General features: G+C 41.6%; 1 protein-coding gene across 1 annotated transcript in view; it reads left to right on the top strand.

Annotated features, from left to right (window-relative positions):
* The window catches only part of LOC146073283 (uncharacterized), a 58,739-nt gene extending 45,234 nt beyond the window's left edge, over positions 1-13,505 (top strand). The window contains exons 5-6 of the mRNA XM_083180463.1: positions 613-1,433; positions 13,258-13,505. Coding sequence (XP_083036589.1) covers positions 613-1,433; positions 13,258-13,325 — 889 coding nt within the window. The 3' untranslated portion in view covers positions 13,326-13,505. The remainder of the gene's footprint in view (positions 1-612; positions 1,434-13,257) is intronic.
* Positions 13,506-23,995: the final 10,490 nt, after the last annotated feature.

Below are 23,995 nucleotides of genomic sequence, written 5' to 3'. Positions count from 1 at the left end.
ATGTCTTGATAAAGGGCTACCCGCCCGAAACGTTGGCTTTGCACTATACTAGTGTCTTCACGTTTTTTGCATTGACTGCCGCCGTGCAGTTCTGAAATAATTCTTAGAGTGACTTCTGCTTGTTCATACTATACTTCTCCTTTGGAGATTTTAGCGCACCTAAGCAGCTGAATTTTGACAGCCTGAGTGCCGGACCCCTTGCTTGCATATATATATATATATATATATATATATATATATATATATATATATGGTAATTCTATGTAACCATTCATAAGGTAAAACTATTTAAATATAGATAACAAGACAAAATTTACAAACGTTTGTTCATGTATCAGTATATTATTAAATATACATAATGTTACATAAAGTAACACTATTACTATATTAGCAGAATCACTTGTTTCTTTTAATTTTGTATATGTTTTTTTTTTCTTGCAGGACAAATAAGTAACAAGATTTTCATTTGGAAGATATTGTGGGAATGGACATTGTTCTCTGATCAAGTCCCCTACAGACGTGATTTCTTCATATACCTCTGGAGGATTCACAAAAGCTATTCATATTTTTTCTGTAGGAGAAACCTTCTAGAGCTAATTTGTATCTTATCTAATACATGATGAGTCTGACAGGAGAGAGACCACATCTGTGCTCTGAGTGTGACAAACACTTTACATGTAAATCACGGCTTCTCATCCATCAGAGGAGTCACACTGGAGAGAAACCATTTACATGTTCTGAATGTAGCAAGTGTTTCGCCCAGGTGTCCGGCCTTGTTACACATCAGAGGAGTCACACAGGAGAGAAACCATATCTGTGCTCTGAGTGTGACAAGCACTTTACATGTAAATCAATTCTCCTCATACATCAGAGGAGTCACACAGGAGAGAAACCATTTAGTTGCTCAGAATGCAGCAAGTGTTTTACCAACAAGCCTAACCTTGTTAAACACCAGAGGAGTCACACAGGAGAGAAACCATTTAGTTGCTCAGAATGCAGCAAGTGTTTTACCAGGAAACATCATCTAGTTACACATCAGAGGAGTCACACAGGAGAGAAACCATATACTTGCTCTGAATGTAGCAAGTGTTTTTCACAAAAGGCACATCTTGAATGGCACCAGAGGAGTCACACAGGAGAGAGACCATTTACATGCACTGAATGTAGCAAGTGTTTTACCCAGAAAGCCGACCTTGTTCTTCATCAGAGGATTCACACAGGAGAGAAGCCATTTAGGTGTCCTGAATGTAGCAAGTGTTTTATCCACAAATCCTACCTTGTTGTACACCAGAGGAGTCACACAGGAGAGAGGCCATTTAATTGCTCAGAATGTAGCAAGTGTTTTACCAGGAAACATCATCTTGTTATACATAAGAGGAGTCACACTGGAGAGAGGCCGTTTAATTGCTCACAATGCGGCAAGTGGTTTACCAGTAAGTGTAATCTAGTTACACATCAGAAGAGTCACACTGGACAGAAGTAATTTAATTGCTCTCTGGACCAGAAGCTCCCTTGTATCACTGCAATGGGAATGATTCAAATGGTTGTGGTGGCAGCTTTCATTGATGATCATCCAAGAAAGTAATTTAATTGTTATTGCATTAGGGCATAAACAGCACCAGCATCTCCACTCACCGCCTCCTGAGGTGGGTAGCCAAAATATATGAAAAGTGACCCATATGGGTGCCCAAATGGAACATTTTATGTGGTGCCCAGAACCTTACATGGGTTTAGTTGCGTTACACTGTTACGCTCGGTCTGTTTGCCGCAATCAGCGCTATAAAAAATAACATTTGAATTACTACTCCTGATCTACTGTCAGTTTAGATGGTAGATTGAACAATTGAATCTCCCCCATTAGGTTTACAAGTGTGGACATTTTTATGTTCTGATTGTATTAAATGTATTTTTTTTATCTGTCTGATTAAAGAGCAGGGAGTAAAAACATCTGTAGTTGATCCTCTGCACCACTGTAATGTAATAAACATTGTGGTTGAACCCTCCCTTATAATATCTGCATTTGATATTTATATTTGTCACTCACCACATAAGGGTAGCTGCTACTACTGGTCCCTAATACACTAGTATACAACACAAAATAAAATATGTCAGAAACAGTGGTACGAGTTCGCATCTGCACACACGTCTGTGTTCCTTACCCGCTCGCTGGTGTGTTTTGCAGCGCAGGCCCATGTCATGTGCCGTCCCCGGGTACTCTTCATGGGAGGATCTGAGTGGCATTACCGTGAACTCTTGCTACAGTCCCACACTGCTTCTGGGCCAGGCCCATGCCACATGGGTGCTGCCATGACACCTGCAATCACATGACTCTGTTGTCCAATGATTTCCCTGTGACCTTGATACTCTGACCTGTGCACTGACCCATGTGACCGAAGTTATGCACAGGTACTTCCTGGACTTAATTGCTGCTGTGGCTTGCAGCCAATCTCAGACCAGCAGTATGTGTACTTTAAATCCCAGGGCCTATTTTTAAACCCATTCTGGCCCTCTCTCTGCTCTCCTCTTCTCTCTCTCGCTGCTCTCTTAGCATGTACACTGGCACCACTAACACCCCCTCCCAAACCCTCTCCTGCTGAAAAAATTTGAACTGTAATGCCCATCACGCATAATGCCATGCACAGTAATGCCCATTCCACATAATGCGACACACTGTAATGCCCATCACACCTAATGCCATGCACAGTAATAGAATATTAAAATGATTTATTTAAATAGTAACATAGTGTGATCAAAAACACAGACAAGACAAACAAACATTAAAATGTATATATTATTCCAATTACTCCTGAGCCTTTATGATTGGTTAGTAGATGCATGCTCTCTGGTCACAATAACATCCTTTGTTTGAAACTGGTTAGTATGATTAGATTTTGTTATTATCTAAATTCAGTCCTCAACTATGTGCACATATTAGTGGTATTAATACTCAAGTGAGTCCAAAAGAGCGTGGTGAGGATTACAGCTTCCAGCCCCCAGGAGCTGCCCCGACCACTGGTGCAGTCCTGTACTTGCCGTCTTATCAGGGAGTTATCGCTGGTTGTGGTCTAGTTGCTGCCAATCACTATCCCCTTCCTCCTCTACGCGTTTCTCCACCTTAGTCAAGCTCAGCACCTTAGTCAAGCTTCTGAGGAAGCCACTGAGATTGACGAAGGCGGAGAAATGTAGCAAGATTCTGAATGATAGAATTGTATATGGCGCAAAATGCAGCCCCAGTATTATAGTTTCTGAAGTGTCACCCACACTTTTACCATACAAAAAAGCAAAGATAATTGGAACTTTTAAAACAATAGGGTGCAATGTATAATTATGAAGACTATGGAATGTAATCCTTTTCTGTAATAATAAAGTATTTTTACTGATATTGATGTTCAACCTTGATGATCAATCTCAGATGAAGGTTATTGACCATAAAAAATAAACATATATATATATATATATATATATATATACTCTTTTGAGATACAGAGGTCTACTTCTTTATAGGTTTACAGAAAGATGCAGCACTGGTGTCACTCCATTTTTTGTTTAGAGGTTGACAGTAGAACTTGGTGTATCCTGGGAGGTGCTTACCAGCTGCAGTATCTTCTTGGTGCAATTATTGTTCCATTGTCTTTTTCCAATTTGTATTTAACTTAAAATTGATTACAAGATTTTAATTTTCCCTTAGGTTTTTTAGGGCTGCCCTTTCTTTAAAGATAAAAAAGGGAAAATGAAAATCTTGTAATCAAGCCTACAGACAAAGGGGGGGGGGGGGGGGGGTGTAGTTATTATGACCAAAGAAAATTACAATAAAGAAATGTATAGACAACTCCAAGAGGGTATCACATACACAAAATTAAGAAGTGACCCCACAAAAAGGATTATGGAGAAGGTCAAAGACCTCTTTAACACTTATAAAGAGAAAGAGGTCATAAAGAGAAAGAGGTCATATCAGATAAGGAATATCTTTTCCTCCTGAATAAAGAACCCTCAATCCCAGTTCTTTACATTCTCCCGAAGGTCCATAAAGACCCCCTGTGTCCCCCAGGGAGACCGATTATTTCGGGGATTGGGTCGGTAACGGACAATCTATCGGAATATATCGATTTCTTATTGCAGCCTCTGGTGATTGAGATTAGGTCACATCTCAAAGATACTATGGATGTGTTAAACATTTTACAAAATGTTAAATGGGAGAAAGAGTACATGCTAATAACGGCAGACGTCAAATCGATTTACACTATAATTGAACATCAAAAAGACTTAGAGGCCATAAAAAAGCATTAAGTGTTAGCGATTTGAACGTAAACCTACAAGAGTTTTTAAAAGATGGAGTACGTTTTATTCTAGAGAACAATTACTTCTCTTTTAACGGTAGTTTTTATTTGCAAAACGTTGGCACTGCGATGGGCACCAGGTTCGCCGCCAGTTATGCTAATATCTTTATGGGGCAGTGGGAGGAGGAGTTTATCTGGAACCACTGTCCCCTAGGGGCGAACCTGGTGCTATGGAAACGCTATATTGATTATGTAATTTTATTTGGAAGGGGGGAGAAGAACTTTTAACCCCTTCCTGACAGAGCCAGTTTTTGCGTTCCTGACAGAGCCCTTTTTTTCAAATCTGACATGTATCACTTAAGTGGGGATAACTTTTTTTTGCTTTTACTTATCCCAGTGATTTTGAGACTGTTTTTTCGTGACACATTGTACTTCAAATTAGTGGTAAATTTGGGTCGATACAGTCTGTGTTTTTTTGTGAAAAATACCAAAATGTCGTGAAAAAATGGAAAATTTTGCAATTTGCAAAATGTTAAATTTTCTGCGTGTGAGACAAATAATCATACCACTCAAAATAGTTAATAACTAACATAGACCATATGTCTACTTTATGTTTCCATCATTATTTCAACTTCCTTTTAATTTTTTTGGACACTAGGAGGCTTACAATATGAATAGCAAATTCTCAAATTTTCAAGAAAATTTTAAACACTGATTTTTTTAGGGACCAGTTCAGTTCTGATGTGACTTTGAGGGACTTGTATGTGAGACACCCCCATAAATGATACCATTTCAAAAACTGCACCCCTCACAGTATTCAAAACAGCATTTTGGAAGTTTGTTAACCCTTTAGGTGTTTCACAGGAATTAAAACAAAGTGTAGGTGAAATTTCAAAATTTCATTTTTTTTGCAGATTTGCAATTTTAATACATTTTTCTAAGGAACACAGTACATTTTACTAGAGAAATGTGACTAAAAATTGATTCCCCCAATTCTTTTGTTTTCATAAATATCCTATATGTGGCCCTAGTGTGCACGTTGACCAAACCACAGGCTTCATAATAGAAGGAGCACCTACTTGATTTTGGAGCCTCCTTTTTATGAGATTATTTTTTAGGCACCATGTAGGTTTCTAGGCACCATAAGATGCTAAAATTTAGGAACCCCCCCACAAGTGACCCCATTTTGCAAACTACACCCCTCAGGGAATTCATCTAGGGGTATAGTGTACATTTCAAACCCCCAGGGGTTTCACCAATTTTGATACAACTGGGCAGTGAAAATGAAAAATTACATTTTTTTACACAAAAATTCAGTTCTGGCTCAAAATTTTTCATTTTCAGAAGGTATGAAGGAGAAAAAGCACCCCAAAATCTGTGCCCCAATTTCTCCCGAGTACGGCAATGCCTCACATGTGACCAAAAAATACCATTTAGGCGCATGGCAGGACTCAGAAGGGAAGGAGTGATTTTTGGATTTTGCAGCTCAGATTCTGGTGGAATTTTGGTGGGTGCTATGTCGCATTAGCAAGACCCCCCAAGCACCAATACAGTGGAACCCCCCCACAAGTGACCCCATTTTGCAAACTACACGCCTCAGGGAATTCATCTAGGGGTATAGTGTACATTTCAAACCCCCAGGGGTTTCACCAATTTTGATACAACTGGGCTGTGCAAATGCAAAATTACATTTTTTACACAAAAATGCAGTTCTGGCTCAAAATTTTTCATTTTCACAAGGAATGAAGGAGACAAAGCACCCCAAAATCTGTGCCCCAATTTCTCCCGAGTACGGCAATGCCTCACATGTGACCAAAAAATACCATTTGGGTGCATGGCAGGACTCAGAAAGGAAGGAGTGATTTTTGGATTTTGCAGCTCAGATTCTGGTGGAATGTTGGTGGGTGCTATGTTGCATTAGCAAGACCCCCCAAGCACCAATACAGTGGAACCCCCCCACAAGTGACCCCATTTTGCAAACTACACCCCTCAGGGAATTCATCTAGGGGTATAGTGTACATTTCAAACCCCCAGGGGTTTCACCAATTTTGATACAACTGGGCAGTGAAAATAAAAAATTACATTTTTTTACACAAAAATGCAGTTCTGGCTCAAAATTTTTCATTTTCACAAGGAATGAAGGAGACAAAGCACCCCAAAATCTGTGCCCCAATTTCTCCCGAGTATGGCAATGCCTCATATGTGACCAAAAAATACCAGTTGGGTGCATGGCAGGACTCAGAAGGGAAGGAGTGATTTTTGGTGGTGGAATGTTGGTGGGTGCTATGTCGCATTAGCAAGACCCCCCCAAGCACCAATACAGTGGAACCCCCCCCCACAAGTGACCCCATTTTGCAAACTACACCCCTCAGGGAATTCATCTAGGGGTATAGTGTACATTTCAAACCCCCAGGGGTTTCACCAATTTTGATACAACTGGGCAGTGAAAATGAAAAATTACATTTTTTTACACAAAAATGCAGTTCTGGCTCAAAATTTTTCATTTTCAGAAGGTATGAAGGAGAAAAAGCACCCCAAAATCTGTGCCCCAATTTCTCCCGAGTACGGCAATGCCTCACATGTGACCAAAAAATACCAGTTGGGCGCATGGCAGGACTCAGAAGGGAAGGAGTGATTTTTGGATTTTGCAGCTCAGATTCTGGTGGAATTTTGGTGGGTGCTATGTCGCATTAGCAAGACCCCCCAAGCACCAATACAGTGGAACCCCCCCACAAGTGACCCCATTTTGCAAACTACACCCCTCAGGGAATTCATCTAGGGGTATAGTGTACATTTCAAACCCCCAGGGGTTTCACCAATTTTGATACAACTGGGCTGTGCAAATGCAAAATTACATTTTTTACACAAAAATGCAGTTCTGGCTCAAAATTTTTCATTTTCACAAGGAATGAAGGAGACAAAGCACCCCAAAATCTGTGCCCCAATTTCTCCCGAGTACGGCAATGCCTCACATGTGACCAAAAAATACCATTTGGGTGCATGGCAGGACTCAGAAAGGAAGGAGTGATTTTTGGATTTTGCAGCTCAGATTCTGGTGGAATGTTGGTGGGTGCTATGTTGCATTAGCAAGACCCCCCAAGCACCAATACAGTGGAACCCCCCCCACAAGTGACCCCATTTTGCAAACTACACCCCTCAGGGAATTCATCTAGGGGTATAGTGTACATTTCAAACCCCCAGGGGTTTCACCAATTTTGATACAACTGGGCAGTGAAAATGAAAAATTACATTTTTTTTTTACACAAAAATGCAGTTCTGGCTCAAAATTTTTCATTTTCAGAAGGTATGAAGGAGAAAAAGCACCCCAAAATCTGTGCCCCAATTTCTCCCGAGTATGGCAATGCCTCATATATGACCAAAAAATACCAGTTGGGTGCATGGCAGGACTCAGAAGGGAAGGAGTGATTTTTGGTGGTGGAATGTTGGTGGGTGCTATGTCGCATTAGCAAGACCCCCAAAGCACCAATACAGTGGAACCCCCCGACAAGTGACCCCATTTTGAAAACTACACCCCTCAGGGAATTCATCTAGGGGTATAGTGTACATTTCAAACCCCCAGGGGTTTCACCAATTTTGATACAACTGGGCAGTGAAAATGAAAAATTACATTTTTTTACACAAAAATGCAGTTCTGGCTCAAAATTTTTCATTTTTAGAAGGTATGAAGGAGAAAAAGCACCCCAAAATCTGTGCCCCAATTTCTCCCGAGTATGGCAATGCCTCATATATGACCAAAAAATACCAGTTGGGTGCATGGCAGGACTCAGAAGGGAAGGAGTGATTTTTGGTGGTGGAATGTTGGTGGGTGCTATGTCGCATTAGCAAGACCCCCAAAGCACCAATACAGTGGAACCCCCCCACAAGTGACCCCATTTTGCAAACTACACCCCTCAGGGAATTCATCTAGGGGTATAGTGTACATTTCAAACCCCCAGGGGTTTCACCAATTTTGATACAACTGGGCAGTGAAAATGAAAAATTAAATTTTTTTACACAAAAATGCAGTTCTGGCTCAAAATTTTTCATTTTCAGAAGGTATGAAGGAGAAAAAGCACCCTAAAATCTGTGCCCCAATTTCTCCCGAGTACGGCAATGCCTCATGTGTGACCAAAAAGTGTCAGGACTCAGAAGGGAAGGAGTGATATTTGGATTTTGCAGCACAAATTCTGGTGGAATGTTGGTGGGTGCTATGTCGCATTAGCAAGACCCCCAAAGCACCAATACAGTGGAACCCCCCCACAAATGACCCCATTTTGCAAACTACACCCCTCAGGGAATTCATCTAGGGGTATAGTGTACATTTCAAACCCCCAGGGGTTTCACCAATTTTGATACAACTGGGCAGTGAAAATGAAAAATTACATTTTTTTACACAAAAATGCAGTTCTGGCTCAAAATTTTTCATTTTCAGAAGGTATGAAGGAGAAAAAGCACCCCAAAATCTGTGCCCCAATTTCTCCCGAGTACGGCAATGCCTCACATGTGACCAAAAAATACCAGTTGGGTGCATGGCAGGACTCAGAAGGGAAGGAGTGATTTTTGGATTTTGCGGCTCAGATTCTGGTGGAATGAATGGTGGGTGCTATGTGGCATTAGCAAGACCCCCGAAGCACGGTGAAATGATGAACCTAAAAATCCATAGATGTGTGGTATATTTTAAAACACTCCTTTATACATAGGCCGGGTTTGTCGGGGCAAGTGTCACACTGGAAAATAGTTTGCTTTCTTATTCCCTTTTTATAGCAAACTTTGCACCTTTTTTGTGTCCTGCCCTTTTTTCCAGTGGAGGGGATTTCATCAGGAAAATGCTGCCCTGGTACAATACGGGGGCCAGTACTAGAAGTACTGGGGCCCTCTGCCTGCTGGTTCCCAAATACTAGGCCCTTTATGACTTCCTCTTGAAAGTGCATAAATGTCCCCCTCTGGCCGGTAGAACGGAATAGCACGTAAGCGTTATACAGTGCCATCTGGATGATATACACGGCCAGCTTCTTGTACCAGATTTTTGTTTTCCGCAGGGCACTGTACGGCTTCAGTACCTGATCTGAAAGATCCACTCCGCCCATGTACCTATTGTAATCCAGGATACAATTAGGTTTGGAGGTGTGGGTACTGGTACCTCGTACAGGGACGGAGGTGGTACTGTCTCCGTGAATTGTTGTCAGTATAAGGACATCCCTCTTGTCCTTATATTTGACCAACAACATATTTTCGGTGCATATTCCCCTGCTTTCACCCCTTCTCATTACTTGGGCAATGTGCGTTTTTGGGAGGCCTCTTTGGTTCTTGCGCACAGTACCGCAAGCTGCTGTACCTCTTGAACCAAGGGCCTTAAACAGGGGGATGCTGGTGTAAAAGTTATCCACATAGAGGTGATAACCTTTATCCAGGAAGGGGTGCACTAAATCCCAGACAATTTTTCCACTAACACCTACGAGGGAGGGGGGGCATTCTGGCGGTTCAATTCTTGAATTCTTCCCTTCATATACCCTAAACCTGTGGGTGTACCCTGAGGTGCTTTCACACAGCTTATACATTTTTATGCCATACCTTGCCCTCTTACTGGGAAGGTACTGGCGGAATTTAACCCTTCCTTTAAAATGTATAAGGGACTCGTCTATGCAAATGAATTTATCTGGGATGTACATCTCTTCAAATTTGGCACTGAAATGATCAATGACCGGCCTGACTTTGAATAGCTGGTCAAAGGTGGGATCATCTCTGGGTGGGCACTGTGCATTATCGTTGTAATGCAAAAATTTAAGGATCGTCTCAAATCGAGCCCGGGGCATGGCCATACGGTAAAATGGGGTGCTGTACAGAACATCTGTACTCCAATATTGCCTAATTTCTGGCTTTTTTACTATGCCCATATGAAACACCAGACCCCAAAACGTCATCATCTCTACTGCATCTACAGGGGTCCACCTAGCAAATGATGACGTGGGGTTTTGAGCAATAAACTGCTGGGCATATAAATTAGTTTGGTCCACAATTAAATTTATAAAATCATCAGAGAAAAATAATTTGAAAAAGTCAATTTCTCTGAGACCTGTGGAATCAAATTGGATTCCTGGCATGGCCAAAAACTCAGGAACCTGGGGCTCAAAATTGTCTGGTGGTGGGGTCCATACGAGATCAATTATTGGGGGGGGGGGTCTCAGCTGCTCTACGGGGGCATCTTTGAGGGGGTCCCTCATCACTAGAGGAGGAAGAGGAGCTTAAGACGAAGCCTTCAAATTCCCCGCTTGCATCACTGGCTGTGTCAGAGTCAGAGGCAAGCATGGCATATGCCTCCTCCGCTGAATACATTCTTCTGGATGACTGGGATGACATTTGGGATGCCATTTTTATTTTTGTGTTACTGGTAGTGAAATGTTTCAACACGTGTACAGTGTAGGGGGGGGTACAAACTTTATTTCAACCCGGGGGGTATGTAGTGTGTAGTGTGTATGTAGTGCAGAAAAAAAAAAAAGGTGATCAGTGATGCGACACTGATTACCAGTGAGGGGCAGCAGGTGCACAACCTTTGGTGCAACTGACAGTGCAACTGGCAGCAACTGGCAGGTATGTATATAAAAAAAAAAAACCTCTGCACCCCCAAAAAGTTGCTTATCACCTCAGATATAGTGATCAGCACAAAAGGCGGGGGCAGCAGACACAAAATTTAGCACTCTCTATCACTCTCTGTCACTATCTCTCTCTATCTCTCTATCTCTCACTATCTATCACTCTATGACACTGCAGCAGCAGCACTGACAGTTATATATATGAAAAATAACCCCTGCACCCCCAAAAAGTTGCTGGGGGTGCACAAAATGGGGGCAGCAGACACAAAATATAGCAGTCTCTATCACTCTCTGTCACTATCTCTCTCTATCTCTCTATCTCTCACTATCTATCACTCTATAACACTGCAGCAGCAGCAGCACTGACAGGTATATTTATATATAAAAAAAACCCTGCGCCCCCAAAAAGTTGCTGATCAGTTAATTTATACTGATCAGCACAAAAGGGGGGGCAGCAGTCAGTTATATAAAAAATATATAGCACAATCTGTCACTATCTCTCTATCTCTCTCTCTCTATCTCTCTATCTATATCACACTGCAGCAGCACAAAATATAGCACTCTCTGACACTATCTCTCTCTATCTATCTCTCTCTATCTAACGCTATTACACTGCAGCAGCACAAGTTCACAACACAGGAAGTCAGTAACAGGATCCAGGAAGCATCCAGCACACTACAAGCAGTAATGAAGCAGTGATCAGGTAAGTATTTTGCTCGGTTCAGGTCAGTATACTGCGGCAGCTAGGCACGGTGACCGCACTGCACGCAATTCCAGACCGGAATGGCGTCTGCAGTGCAGTCACCGTTAGTTTAAATCCCCCTCCTTGGCTGTGATTGGTCCGTCGGTCCGACGAACCAATCACGGCCTTTGGGGGCGGGCGGGGTGAGGTGGGGTGACACCAGTGTCACCCTTACACCCCGCGGTGATTGGTGCTGTACTTTACAGCACCAATCACCTCCGATCGCGTGTCACCGGCGAACGTTATTCGCCGGTGACACAGAAAACGCTGTAATTGGCTGTTCACACTGAACAGCCAATCACAGCGATCGCCGACGGGGGGGCGGCATCGCAGCCCCCCCTGGGCATGCAGGGACATGTCTGCTGTCAGGGACAGCAGACATGTTGAAACTGTCACCGCGTCTATAGACGCGGTGACAGTTACAAGCCATGACGTACATTTACGCCATGTGTCGGGAAGTACTTCCCGACCATGACGTAAATGTATGTCAAATGTCGGGAAGGGGTTAAAAGTCTTTTTTAATTATCTCAAAACCAATTCATGGAATATAGAATTTACATTTGAGAGCAGTTATAAAGAAATACATTTTCTTGATATTTCCATATATGTAGAAAACAATGTAATACAGAAAAGGAACTATAGCAAGTCCACTGACTTGCACGCATATATTCAGGCCACTAGCTGCCATCACCCAAATTGGCTCAAATCGATACTTGAAGGCCAATTTAGGTGCTTAAGAAGTAATCGCACAGAGAAAAGTGTGTACATAGACCAAGCAGCAACGATGGGGAATAAATTCAAGTCATCAGGGTATGAGGGGGAGAATATTGACTGTATCAGCAATAAAGTGGCTGAATTGGACAGGACAAAACTCCTAAAACCAGCAGAAACAACTAAAGAAGAGAACCCATCTAAATTCCAGTGGGCCTTCATCACAACATTTAACAGTCAGTACAAGTCTTTTGAACGGACACTCAAAAAACATTGGGGGATACTGAAAAAGGACCCAATAATTTTGAAACTCATACCCGATCGGCCCAAATGTATATATAAAAGAGCCCCCACGATAAGGACGCAATTGGTCAAAAGTGCAGTTCCCCCGAATAAGTCCATGACCACGATAAAATCTAAAGGTTTCTTTAGATGTGGACTTTGTTTGGGGTGTAGGGGGATACCTGGAGGATCATCCAAAACTACAGAAATAACTATTAATCACAAAGTATTCAAAATTGATAATTTTGTGACGTGCAATGTTATCTATGCAATAGGGTGCAAATGCAACCTGTGGTACATAGGCATGACATCTAGGCCTTTGAAGGGGCGAATTAGTGAGCACCTTAGAAATATAAAAAATGGTTTAAATACCCACGCATTATCAGAATATTTTAGGTTGCATCACAATTGCAGCACAAAATATATTGTGACTTTTTGTGGGTTAAAACAAATTAAGGAGAATTGGCAACAGAAAGGGCTGGCAAAACAGCTAGCAAGGGCAGAAATGCAGATGATCTATGATATGAATACATCGATGCCCGGAGGCCTAAACTCTGACTTTAAAATTAAATGGTTTCTTTGATTCATTGTGTTTTAATGTATGCCATTTTTATGTAATATTAATTGTATTTTTGACATTTGTATTTTTGCCTAGAGAAAATTATCCATGCATATACAGATTATGTAAAGAAACCAGGGAGTTTAGCAGCGGCTGCAATATAAGAACGGCACAGAAAGAGTGGTTGCCTAGCAGCCGGGAGTGATAAACAGGAAGTACGGCGGCAGTAGAAAAGGCTGCCGGGATTTGAAGTCCACTCCATCCCACAGTGACGTCTAAGCCGGAAGTGACGTACCGGAAGTTAGGTAGCGGCACCCGACACTCTGCTACGTCAGAGAGCCGGGGTTGCCGGGGTTACCCTGGACGCTGCCATCGGGCGGCGTCAGGAAGCCCGCGTCCCAGCAAAGGACTATGGGACATGTAGTCGTTTGTTGGATTAATTAGAGTCCGGCTGAGACGCGGGAAGGATTTAGTATTTAAATGGACCATATGCAGACTTCTAGTACACCTTGAAAAGTCCTCTGTTTAGAGGAAGAAACGCGTTGGTAATTTTGCATATGGACTGGTGAGACGGACTGGAAACCGGGAGAGTGCGGCAGCACCAGGAGCCCAGCTGGCATACCTAGACAGGACTGCTCACATAAACTCATTTGGAACTGCTCGCATACCAGTTCCTTTTTATCCAGTAATCCTCAGTATCTTTCTCACCTAGGATTCTGCTCATGCACTTTAAACAGTGCTGTGTTTATCGTTGTGTATTTTGGATATTTTATGTGTTTTTCTGTCATGTTTTATCTGAAGTGTATTAAATGAAGTAATGGTTTGAAACATACTTCACTATTGCATGTATCTATTTTTTCACTTTTATGTGAATTACCACCGGAGAAATCCAGGTGAAATCAAGACTCCAAGCGTATTCCTATTTTCTTTTTTGTGGTGTTGGTGAAGGTTTGAATGGACCTGGTTATTGGAATATCAGGCTATTGGCTGCTGGATGCGCGATAGACCAGTCTATTAATCTATAAATTATTTTTTTAAATTGGTTCACACATTGGTCCCTTTGCATTTTTTGTTTTACTCTATATATCTACCACGGAGGGATAAAGGAGATCACCTTGGTGGGGATGTTTAGGCTGAACCGCAGTAACCTCTTGAGCTTATATGAGCAGGTGAGAGATGATTTGGAGGCTTTTGGGGCTGCCAACTATGCAGTGTCTGGGTTGCAGAAATTTAATGTGTACCCTCCACTTCTTGGCAACTGGCACCACACATTTTTTGAGCTCATGGTCATTGTTTGGTGTCACAAGCCACTTTCTCAAAGAATTTTAATCAGGTGTTATAAGCTTTGAAGAAGCTGTGGTGCACATATATCACATTCCCATGTTCTGAGTCCGAGTGGCAGGACCTGAAGGTGGCATTCAATTGGCTCTCAGCATTCCCTAATGTGCTGGGAGCCATAGACTGCACCCGCTTTGGGATTTGGGCACCACACAAGAGGGGGTACATCTTCGTCAACAGATGATGGTGTCACTCCCTCAACATGCAGGTGGTGTGTGACACTAACCTCAAAATATTCAGGGTGGTTGCAGGCTGCCACCTGCCATGATGCCTACATGCTGTGACACTCATGTAAAGAACCAGTAAGTATATTAATTAATTTCCTTTTAATTTCTTCTAGCAGGTAAGTGTATTAACTGGAGGAATGTCAATGGAAATGTTTCTTTCTTTTATATATCAGGTATTTTATTTTACAAGTTAAAACATTAAAAGGTATATGAAATAAACATTATATTAATACAGTAACAAAGATAGTTACGATTATAATGGACACAAAATACAGAACTATAAGCCAATGTATATATAGATATTCAACATAGATATACTGTTACCATTTTCAAATGACATAAAAAATGAATATATTATCACTATTATTTGCTAAAATACTACTTTATTATTGCGCAATAATATACCTGCCGCAGCTGTAAACTTTTATTTAGTCTCTCTATGTATTAGGTAGTCCCTATAACGTTAAGGGGGATACAAGGGAGGGGGGGTAGTAATCCGCACACTGTTGGATTTTAATCCTACTGATTTAGAGGATTTTGAAGGCCGCCTATTTTTTTAATTTTCTGTAGGGGGGTGCTATCCTGGCAAGTTGGGTACAATATATGAAAAAGATGAAAAAGATTTGCGCTATGGATGCACACCTAAGAAGAGGTGATTTTTTTTTAAAAGTGGGTAATTTATTAAGTTTTCTTTAAAAGATAAGGGGGAGTTTGATCTGTGTTCGTTTAACCCCTTCCCGACATTTGACGTACATTTACGTCATGGCCGGGAGGTACTTCCCGACACATGGCATAAATGTACGTCATGACTTCTAACTGTCACTGCGTCTAGAGACGCAGTGACAGTTAGGTGATGTCTGCTGTCCCTGACAGCAGACATCCCCCCTCGCCGCCCAGGGGGGGCAGGGGTGCCCCCCCCGGTCGGCGATCGCTGTGATTGGCTGTTCAAATCTGAACAGCCATTCACAGCGTTTCCTGTGTTACCGGCGGCTAAGCCGCTCGGTAACACAGGGATCGGTGGTGATCGGTGCTGTCAGGTACAGCACCGATCACCACCGATGTGCAGCCCACCCCTCGCACCCGCCGGGCACTCACCCGGCAGCAGCAGCGGCTCCCACGGCTCCCCCGGAGCGTCTGGAGCGCACGCAGCGCTGCCATCCTCCCCCCTCCCCCCCGCAGCAGCAGCAGCAGCATCAAGCTGCTGAAAAAGTTGTAAAATAAAATATATGCACTGAAAATATATGTATATATATATATATATATATATATATATATATATATACACACACATATATATATATATATATATATATGTGTGTGTATATATATGTATATATATAAATATATATATATATATATATATACATATATACACATATATATATATATATATATATATATATATATGTGTGTGTGTGTGTGTGTGTGTGTGTATATACCCCACCGATCGCCAGCCCCCCCCCCCCTCCCACCCGGCAGCCCCCCTCCCTCCCACCCACCCGGCTGCCGCAGCGCCAGCACCCCTCCCACCCCCCCGCCAGCCGCAGCGCCAGCCCCCCTCCCAAAGCTGGTGACTAAAATGGGGTCACTTGTGGGGGGGTTCCACTGTATTGGTGCTTCGGGGGTCTTGCTAATGCGACATAGCACCCACCATTCATTCCGCCACCAAAAATCACTCCTTCCCTTCTGAGTCCTGCCATGCACCCAACTGGTATTTTTTGGTCACACGTGAGGCATTGCCGTACTCGGGATAAATTGGGGCACAGATTTTGGGGTGCTTTGTCTCCTTCATTCCTTGTGAAAATAAAAAATTTTGAGCCAGAACTGCATTTTTGTGTAAAAAATTACATTTTTTTACACAAAAATGCAGATCTGGCTCAAAATTTTTCATTTTCACAAGGAATGAAGGAGACAAAGCACCCCAAAATCTGTGCCCCAATTTCTCCCGAGTACGGCAATGCCTCATGTGTGACCAAAAAATACCAGTTGGGTGCATGGCAGGACTCAGAAGGGAAGGAGTGATTTTTGGATTTTGCAGCACAGATTCTGGTTGAATGACCCCCGAAACACCCATACAGTGGAACCCCCCCACAAGTGACCCCATTTTGCAAACTACACCCTTCAGGGAATTCATCAAGGGGTATAGTGTACATTTCAAACCCCCAGGGGTTTCACCAATTTTGATACAACTGAGCTGTGAAAATGAAAAATTTATTTTTTTCATTTTCACTGCCCAGTTGTACCACAATTGGTGAAACCCCTGGGGGTTTGAAATGTACACTATACCCCTAGATGAATTCCCTGAAGGGTGTAGTTTGCAAAATGGGGTCACTTGTGGGGGGGGTACCTAACTTTTAGCATCTTATGGTGCCTAGAAACCTACATGGTTCCTAAAAAATAATCTCATAAAAAGGAGGCTCCAAAATCAAGTAGGTGCTCCTTCTATTATGAAGCCTGTGGTTTGGTCACCGTGCACACTAGGGCCACATATAGGATATTTATGAAAACCAAAGAATTGGGGGAATCAATTTTTAGTCACATTTCTCTAGTAAAATGTACTGTGTTCCTTAGAAAAATGTATTAAATTTGCAAATCTGCAAAAAAAATGAAATTTTGAAATTTCACCTACACTTTGTTTTAATTCCTGTGAAACACCTAAAGGGTTAACAAACTTCCAAAATGCTGTTTTGAATACTGTGAGGGGTGCAGTTTTTGAAATGGCATCATTTATGGGGGTGTCTCACATACAAGTCCCTCAAAGTCACATCAGAACTGAACTGGTCCCTAAAAAAATCAGTGTTTGAAATTTTCTTGAAAATTTGAGAATTTGCTATTCATATTTGAAGCCTCCTAGTGTCCAAAAAAATTAAAAGGAAGTTGAAATAATGATGGCAACATAAAGTAGACATATGGTCTATGTTAGTTATTAACTATTTTGAGTGGTATGATTATTTGTCTCACAAGCAGAAAATTTAACATTTTGCAAATCGCTAAATTTTCCATTTTTTCACGACATTTTGGTATTTTTCACAAAAAAACACAGACTGTATCGACCCAAATTTACCACTAATTTGAAGTACAATGTGTCACGAAAAAACAATCTCAAAATCACTGGGATAAGTAAAAGCAAAAAAAAGTTATCCCCACTTAAGTGAGACATGTCAGATTTGAAAAAATGGCTCTGTCAGGAACGCAAAAACTAGCTCTGTCAGGAAGGGGTTAATCTATAGGCTCACGGATAATGTCCCACCTTATTGGTTGTGAAAATGTTTAAGGGGTTAAACATATTGTGACACACATTGGACAAACATACATATAGTGTGAAGTGCCTATACCGCACTTATAAAGAGTGAGAAAAGTGTGTTTATAGATTAAAAATAGGCCTTTGGTTCTAAGTCTATTATGTTCCTGTTTGCCACACAGCAACAATCTACCTATATTCCTATGTGGTTTAAAGTAATGCACTGTTTCAAATGAGTGGCATGCAGCCCAAAAGAGTATCTATTGTGTTATTTATCCCAAAAAATGTATGGACATTCAGAAAATGATGTAGGATCTCTCTTATTATGGAGATCACTTGCAGTGCTGTTGTTCTAGATGTGTAAATGACACCTGTATTAGATTTTCTGTTGGTGCTTTGTTTATAATATAGCAGTAGTCCCATGTGAGTTATAATTAGGTTATTGTATATGATTTATGTTGTGTCTATTCTGCTGGTTTTGTTATCACTGGTCTTGTACCTCTGCAGGCTATCTCAATAGTTTTATATGCTGCTTTGCAATATGTTGGAGAGAGATAATCTTTATGCTGTTTTGGTAATAATCTATGGCCCTCTTGTGGCCAGGGAACACAATTTCACTAGCATATATATTGTAACCTTTTGTTGCATTAAACTCTATCTGTATTATGGCTAATTACTCTCTTCTGGATAGGGTTAATTGCTATTCACAATATAGGGGTTTCTCCTTCCCTTGGGAGGGTATACCTTTATTGAGCACCGTTTAGGTGACACTTATATTAGAATTTTCTGTGGGTGCTGTTATTTGTAATGCAGCAATAATCCCATGTACATTTTAATTAGGTTTGTTAAATATGATTTATGCTGTTGTTGCTCTGCAGGTTATATAGTCACTAGTACTGATTTTATGTATCTGCAGGCTACTGTATCTCATTTGTTCTGGTCACTCTTTACACAATTTAGGATATCAGCATGTAATTTCTATGCTGTCATCCAATATATGTTGAGGGAGATGGTTCTTTCACTTTACTGGTGGTAGTCTGCTGACCTCCTGTGGTCAGTGTACAGAATTACATCTACATATATATTCAACCTTTCATAACATGGTCTCTATCTTAAGCAAATAGCTCTCCTCTAGATAGTTATGCACCATTGCCCTCAAGATTATTACATGTGAGCTAGTACAGTTTATATCATACACATCTGGTTATAATAACAGTATTGACTTAGAACAAAGGCCTATTGTTCCTTCCGACACGTGTTTCACAACATGCTTTATTAAGGCAATGATAAAGCATGACTGCCCTGCCCAGTTGCTCACCCTCCTTCTGACACAGGTCATGTGACATGCTACAGACTTTCTGTGCAGCTTCTGAGGCTGCTGGGAATTATTCACCACTGTAAACAAATTCACCATAGTGTGCTTCACCATGACAGTACATGTAAACATTACATTACAAGTACAGTATACATTGTAAAGTAGGTTATTACACTTGTATTGTGTATTGTTTATGCACACACATATTACACTCAGCCCTCTGGGCCCGCTTCCATCAGCTCACCATGCCCGAGGGCTGGCTACTTGGTAAGTACATTTTCACTTTATATCCATGTATTTGCCTCTATCTATAGTGTAAACTGCAATTGTATAACATGTAAAAAGTAGGGAAAATTCCATCCTAGTGATATACTTATGTAGTGAGTTTTACTATAAATCATGTACATATAAATTATATTTTAGATGGCATGTTGCTAATGGCAACCAGGGTTGGCGACAGTGGGGTCAAGGTGGACAAGTATGATGGGCTCCAGCAATCTAAAGTGCCCCAGAGCTTCCATGCCCCGGCATGGCCATCACATGTACTAGCTGGCCTATCAGTGACCTTTGCTGCTCGGCCGTCTATTGTGCACTATCTGTGTGTGGTTGAGTCTGACTGACTCACTGTGTGCCACTGCTGATTGCACTGAGGGATCCAGGTGGCAGCCCAGACTTTTAATACAGGATCTGCTGGTAATGTTTAAACACGTATTACCCCTGATTGCTCTTTGAACATTACCAGCAGATCCTGTATTAAAAGTCTGGGCTGCCACCTGGATCCCTCCTCAGCCTTGCAAAACATCTTGCTGAGTGTGAGGGCGGACTGAGCATTGGACTATACCAGAGTTAATTGTGGCTTTTCATCTATAGCCCAGACACCTATATTTCTGAACGGGACTGGTAACTATACAACATGTATATAAGTTTGAGATCTGAGCCCATCTATATATATATGTCAAACATTGTTTGTGTTAAATGTTGTCTGTCGAGTCTGTCTTGTTTTATTCATGAAGTGCACTTCTCTCATTATGAGTCCTTTTTATTAATTTCATGTATACAACTGTCTTTTTAAAATAAAAAATTTCATACTTTGGAAGATTAAATTGCAATCTGTTTATTCTCTGAACACAGCTGCTCCTCCTGTTGGTGCATGTCAGCCTAGGCTGCTTGCACTATTAGCTGTATCCTCATTTACAACAATAGGAGTGTGGGATGTGTCATATATTGGTGAATGAGAATGAATGAAACATACATGGACCTGTTGGCAGAGTAAGGATTATAAGTATATGACTACAACTGACAGAAATATTAATCTTCCCTGTACTTGACCATGAAGAGATTTCTTTTGGAATGATTAATATGTAGTAGATTGAAACTGTATGGGATTGCCCAAAGGCTACTTACCTTCCTTGATATAATGGTATATTGACTTATGGGCCCCATACATCAGCAATTAATTGTGACAATCCTCTGTTCTGGAGATGATTGTCACAATTAACCTTTAATGTGTGGGCTCCCCCTTTTGGCAATCCCAATCAAAAATTAATAGGGATCACCAATCGATTGCTGAATCAGATTTTTATACATGTTTAACAACATGAAGTTTTATTGAAGTTTCATTTTTGTATGTGTGGGAATTATAACAGGAAAAATCTGCCGATCACTGAAACAAATCTGTAATGTGTGGGCAAGTCAAATAGATTGAATAAACCATTTATCTGGGGGGGGGGGGGAAATAACTGGATCTGAGAAGCAATTAATTGTGATTGCTGATGTATGGGGCCCATTACTATATAATCAGCACCATTAAAGAACCCACAGGTAATTGTTTTGAAGTCCCATTAAGTATACGAATCTTTAAAACAGACTAGATTCTCATAGAACAAAAACACAGTGCGTAAAATTTCAATCTCAAAAAAATTGAATTATTTTCAACACTTTTCACATTCTACCCTATATTTTGCTGGCTTTTATCAATTTTAGCATATGTACTAATAAAAGTTACATTTGATAAAGAAAAGTATAATTTTGTAATGATTCCATACAAGACGAGTCTTACAAATATAGATTAATCCAGTAAATGCCCCAAGATAGGAACCCTTTTTTCTTTTGCTTTTGGGATATTTGCTAACCAATGTTAATAATGACAGCTTGACTAGATAAGCAGTTAATTATCTTCTTCCTCCTTTTATTGTCCCATAAGCAAATTTTCAAATCTATTGGCAAACTGTTATGCCTATGGCGGTCCCATGTACTTGTAATAAAAAGTATGCATCAGACAGAAAATAATTATTTAAAATAATACATTTTAAGTAATCCATAATAAGTCTGCCATATATATCTACTGGTCCAACATCAGAGTTTAAGAAGTAGACTAAAGCTGCCACTCTATCTTTATGGAGAATATTAGTATAAAGTAACATTACATGTTAATAGAATATTGCTTTTCCTTTCAGTGCACAAAATTGAGTTGTGGTCACCGGCCACTGCACCCAAACCTAGACATGGTGAGTTCAGTGATATCTTGTATATAGATAGAAAGATAGATAGATAGATAGATAGATAGATAGATAGATAGATAGATAGATAGATAGATAGACATAAAATATATGTATGTTTGTTATTATTACCAGTGATTCATTGTAGACTTCCTTCTGATATGTATAACATTTTAGTGCTGACTTTCTGCCTGGACAATAGGTGACTGCTATACAAAAGCTTCCATTGGTGATATAACAGGAGGCCAGAGGCTGCTGTGATCTAATTACAATACAAGGTGTTACCCTGCCAGGGTGTAATTAGCATTTCCCATTGTAGTAAGTGACTTTAGGAATATTTATACCTCATTTACAAAACGAAGAGCTGGGCAGGAGGATCAGCTGTGGTGAATGACTATATACTAATGTTATGTGACCCTAATTTACATGTCACCTCTCAGTGTAAAGCTGGGTACACATATATACAATTGTCGGGCCGTTCTTTCGTTCTGGGTCGGACAGCCGTTCAATTGTATATGTGTGTACACTGTCCCGTACGAGCGATAAATGACAAAAAACTGTCTTGACCGTCCATAGTCGGTCGGTCGACAGTTCTTTGCTGTTTAATTTTCATCCGACAGGATGGCCTCATATCGGTACAAAAGTGCAGTGTGTACGCACGTTCGACCGATATGCTGCCGTCCTTGCGACTATACTGCCAAAGCAGGAACGCCCATGTGGGCGTTCCATAGCTGCAGCATCTCTGGCAGGGTGACTAAAAAAAAAAAACAGCGTGGGGTCCCCCCCACAGCCGTAACCAGCACCAGGCTGAAGAGCTGGTATTAAAAAATCAGGAAACCCGACAAATAGGGCTTCGCTGATTTTTTAAAACTAGCCCCAGGCTCCAGGTCCAGGGCTGTTCCCAAAATACGGGGGACAAAATGACCAGGGGTCCCCCGTATTTTAAGAACCAGCCCCGGGCCAAACCAGCCAGCAGGGTAATGCCACAGCCGGGGGGAGACTTATTATATAAGGTCCCGCAGCCAAAGCATTCAGCCCTCTGACCGGTCAGCCTGGCCAGGGGTCCTGGGGGAGTGGGGACCCCCCCAATAAAGGGGCCCCCCCTCCAGGACTTACATGACCAGGCTGAAGCCTGGTGCTGTCCCCAGTGGCCCTGTGCGGTGGCCAGCGGGCTGATCATTGTGTAAAAAAAATAGAATAAAAACTACTGTATTGTTTTTTCCTGTGGAACTTTGAGTCCCAGCAAGCCTCCCCCGCATGCTGGGACTTGGAGAACCACAAGTCCCAGCATGCGGGGCATTAAAGGGCCCGCTGGCACTTGTAGTTCTACAGAAAAAAAAAATAGTTAAACAAATACACACTGACACATTAGAAAAATAAAAGTTTAATACATACATACATACATTACACAAACACACTGATACTTACCTATCTTGAGCCCGTCTGTAGGTCCCAGGGTCCGGTCCGGTCGCTTGGTTCCGGGGCCTTGGTTCTGGGGCTTGTCCGGGTCCGGGGCTCCAGGGCTGAAGAGTCCGGGGTCCTGAATCCGTAGTAATCCAAAGGGGTACCTGGGGAAGGAAATCCTACTCACCTGTCCTCTGGCGTCCACCCCGGCATCTGCTGTTGAAGTCGCGCTGCTCCCAGCTGCAGTGGTACCCGCTCTGCCTCCGCTCTATACTAGAGACGCAGAGATCCTTCTTCCTCGGCGTCTCTGCTCAAAATGATTTCTGGCCAATCAGGAGCCAAGAAAGTTGGATGAACCCTCCAATAATATCCCTGCAATAGTATTTATTTATTTATTTACAGTTTCTTATATAGCGCAGCAGATTCTGTTACAGTTCTTATATAGCGCAGCAGATTTCATTGCCCTTTACAATTGTAAACAGAGATAAACAAACAGGGTAACAACAGACAGATTTGGAGGTAGGAGGGCCCTGCTGCAAGCTTACAATCTATAGGGACATAGGAGGGAAACACAAGGACAGGCACCAGTAATTGCGTAGCTTGTAGGTCCAGAAGGGAAGCTATATAATACATAAGTAGAGGGTTTTGCGTATGGAACTTAAATATGATAGGCTTGCCTGAAGAGGTGAGTTTTCAGGGAATGCCTAAAAGTTTGGAGGCAGAGGAGAGTCTTATTGTGTGTGGAAGGGCATTCTATAGGATAGAAGCAGCCCGATGAAAGTCATGTAATAGCGAATGGGAGCTAGTGATC

This window comes from Crinia signifera, chromosome 4 (genome assembly GCF_055691185.1).
Source record: "Crinia signifera chromosome 4, ASM5569118v1, whole genome shotgun sequence".
Classification (NCBI taxonomy): Eukaryota; Metazoa; Chordata; class Amphibia; order Anura; family Myobatrachidae; genus Crinia; species Crinia signifera.
Note: the sequence above shows the minus strand (reverse complement) of the source record. Positions and strands in the feature narration are given on the sequence as shown.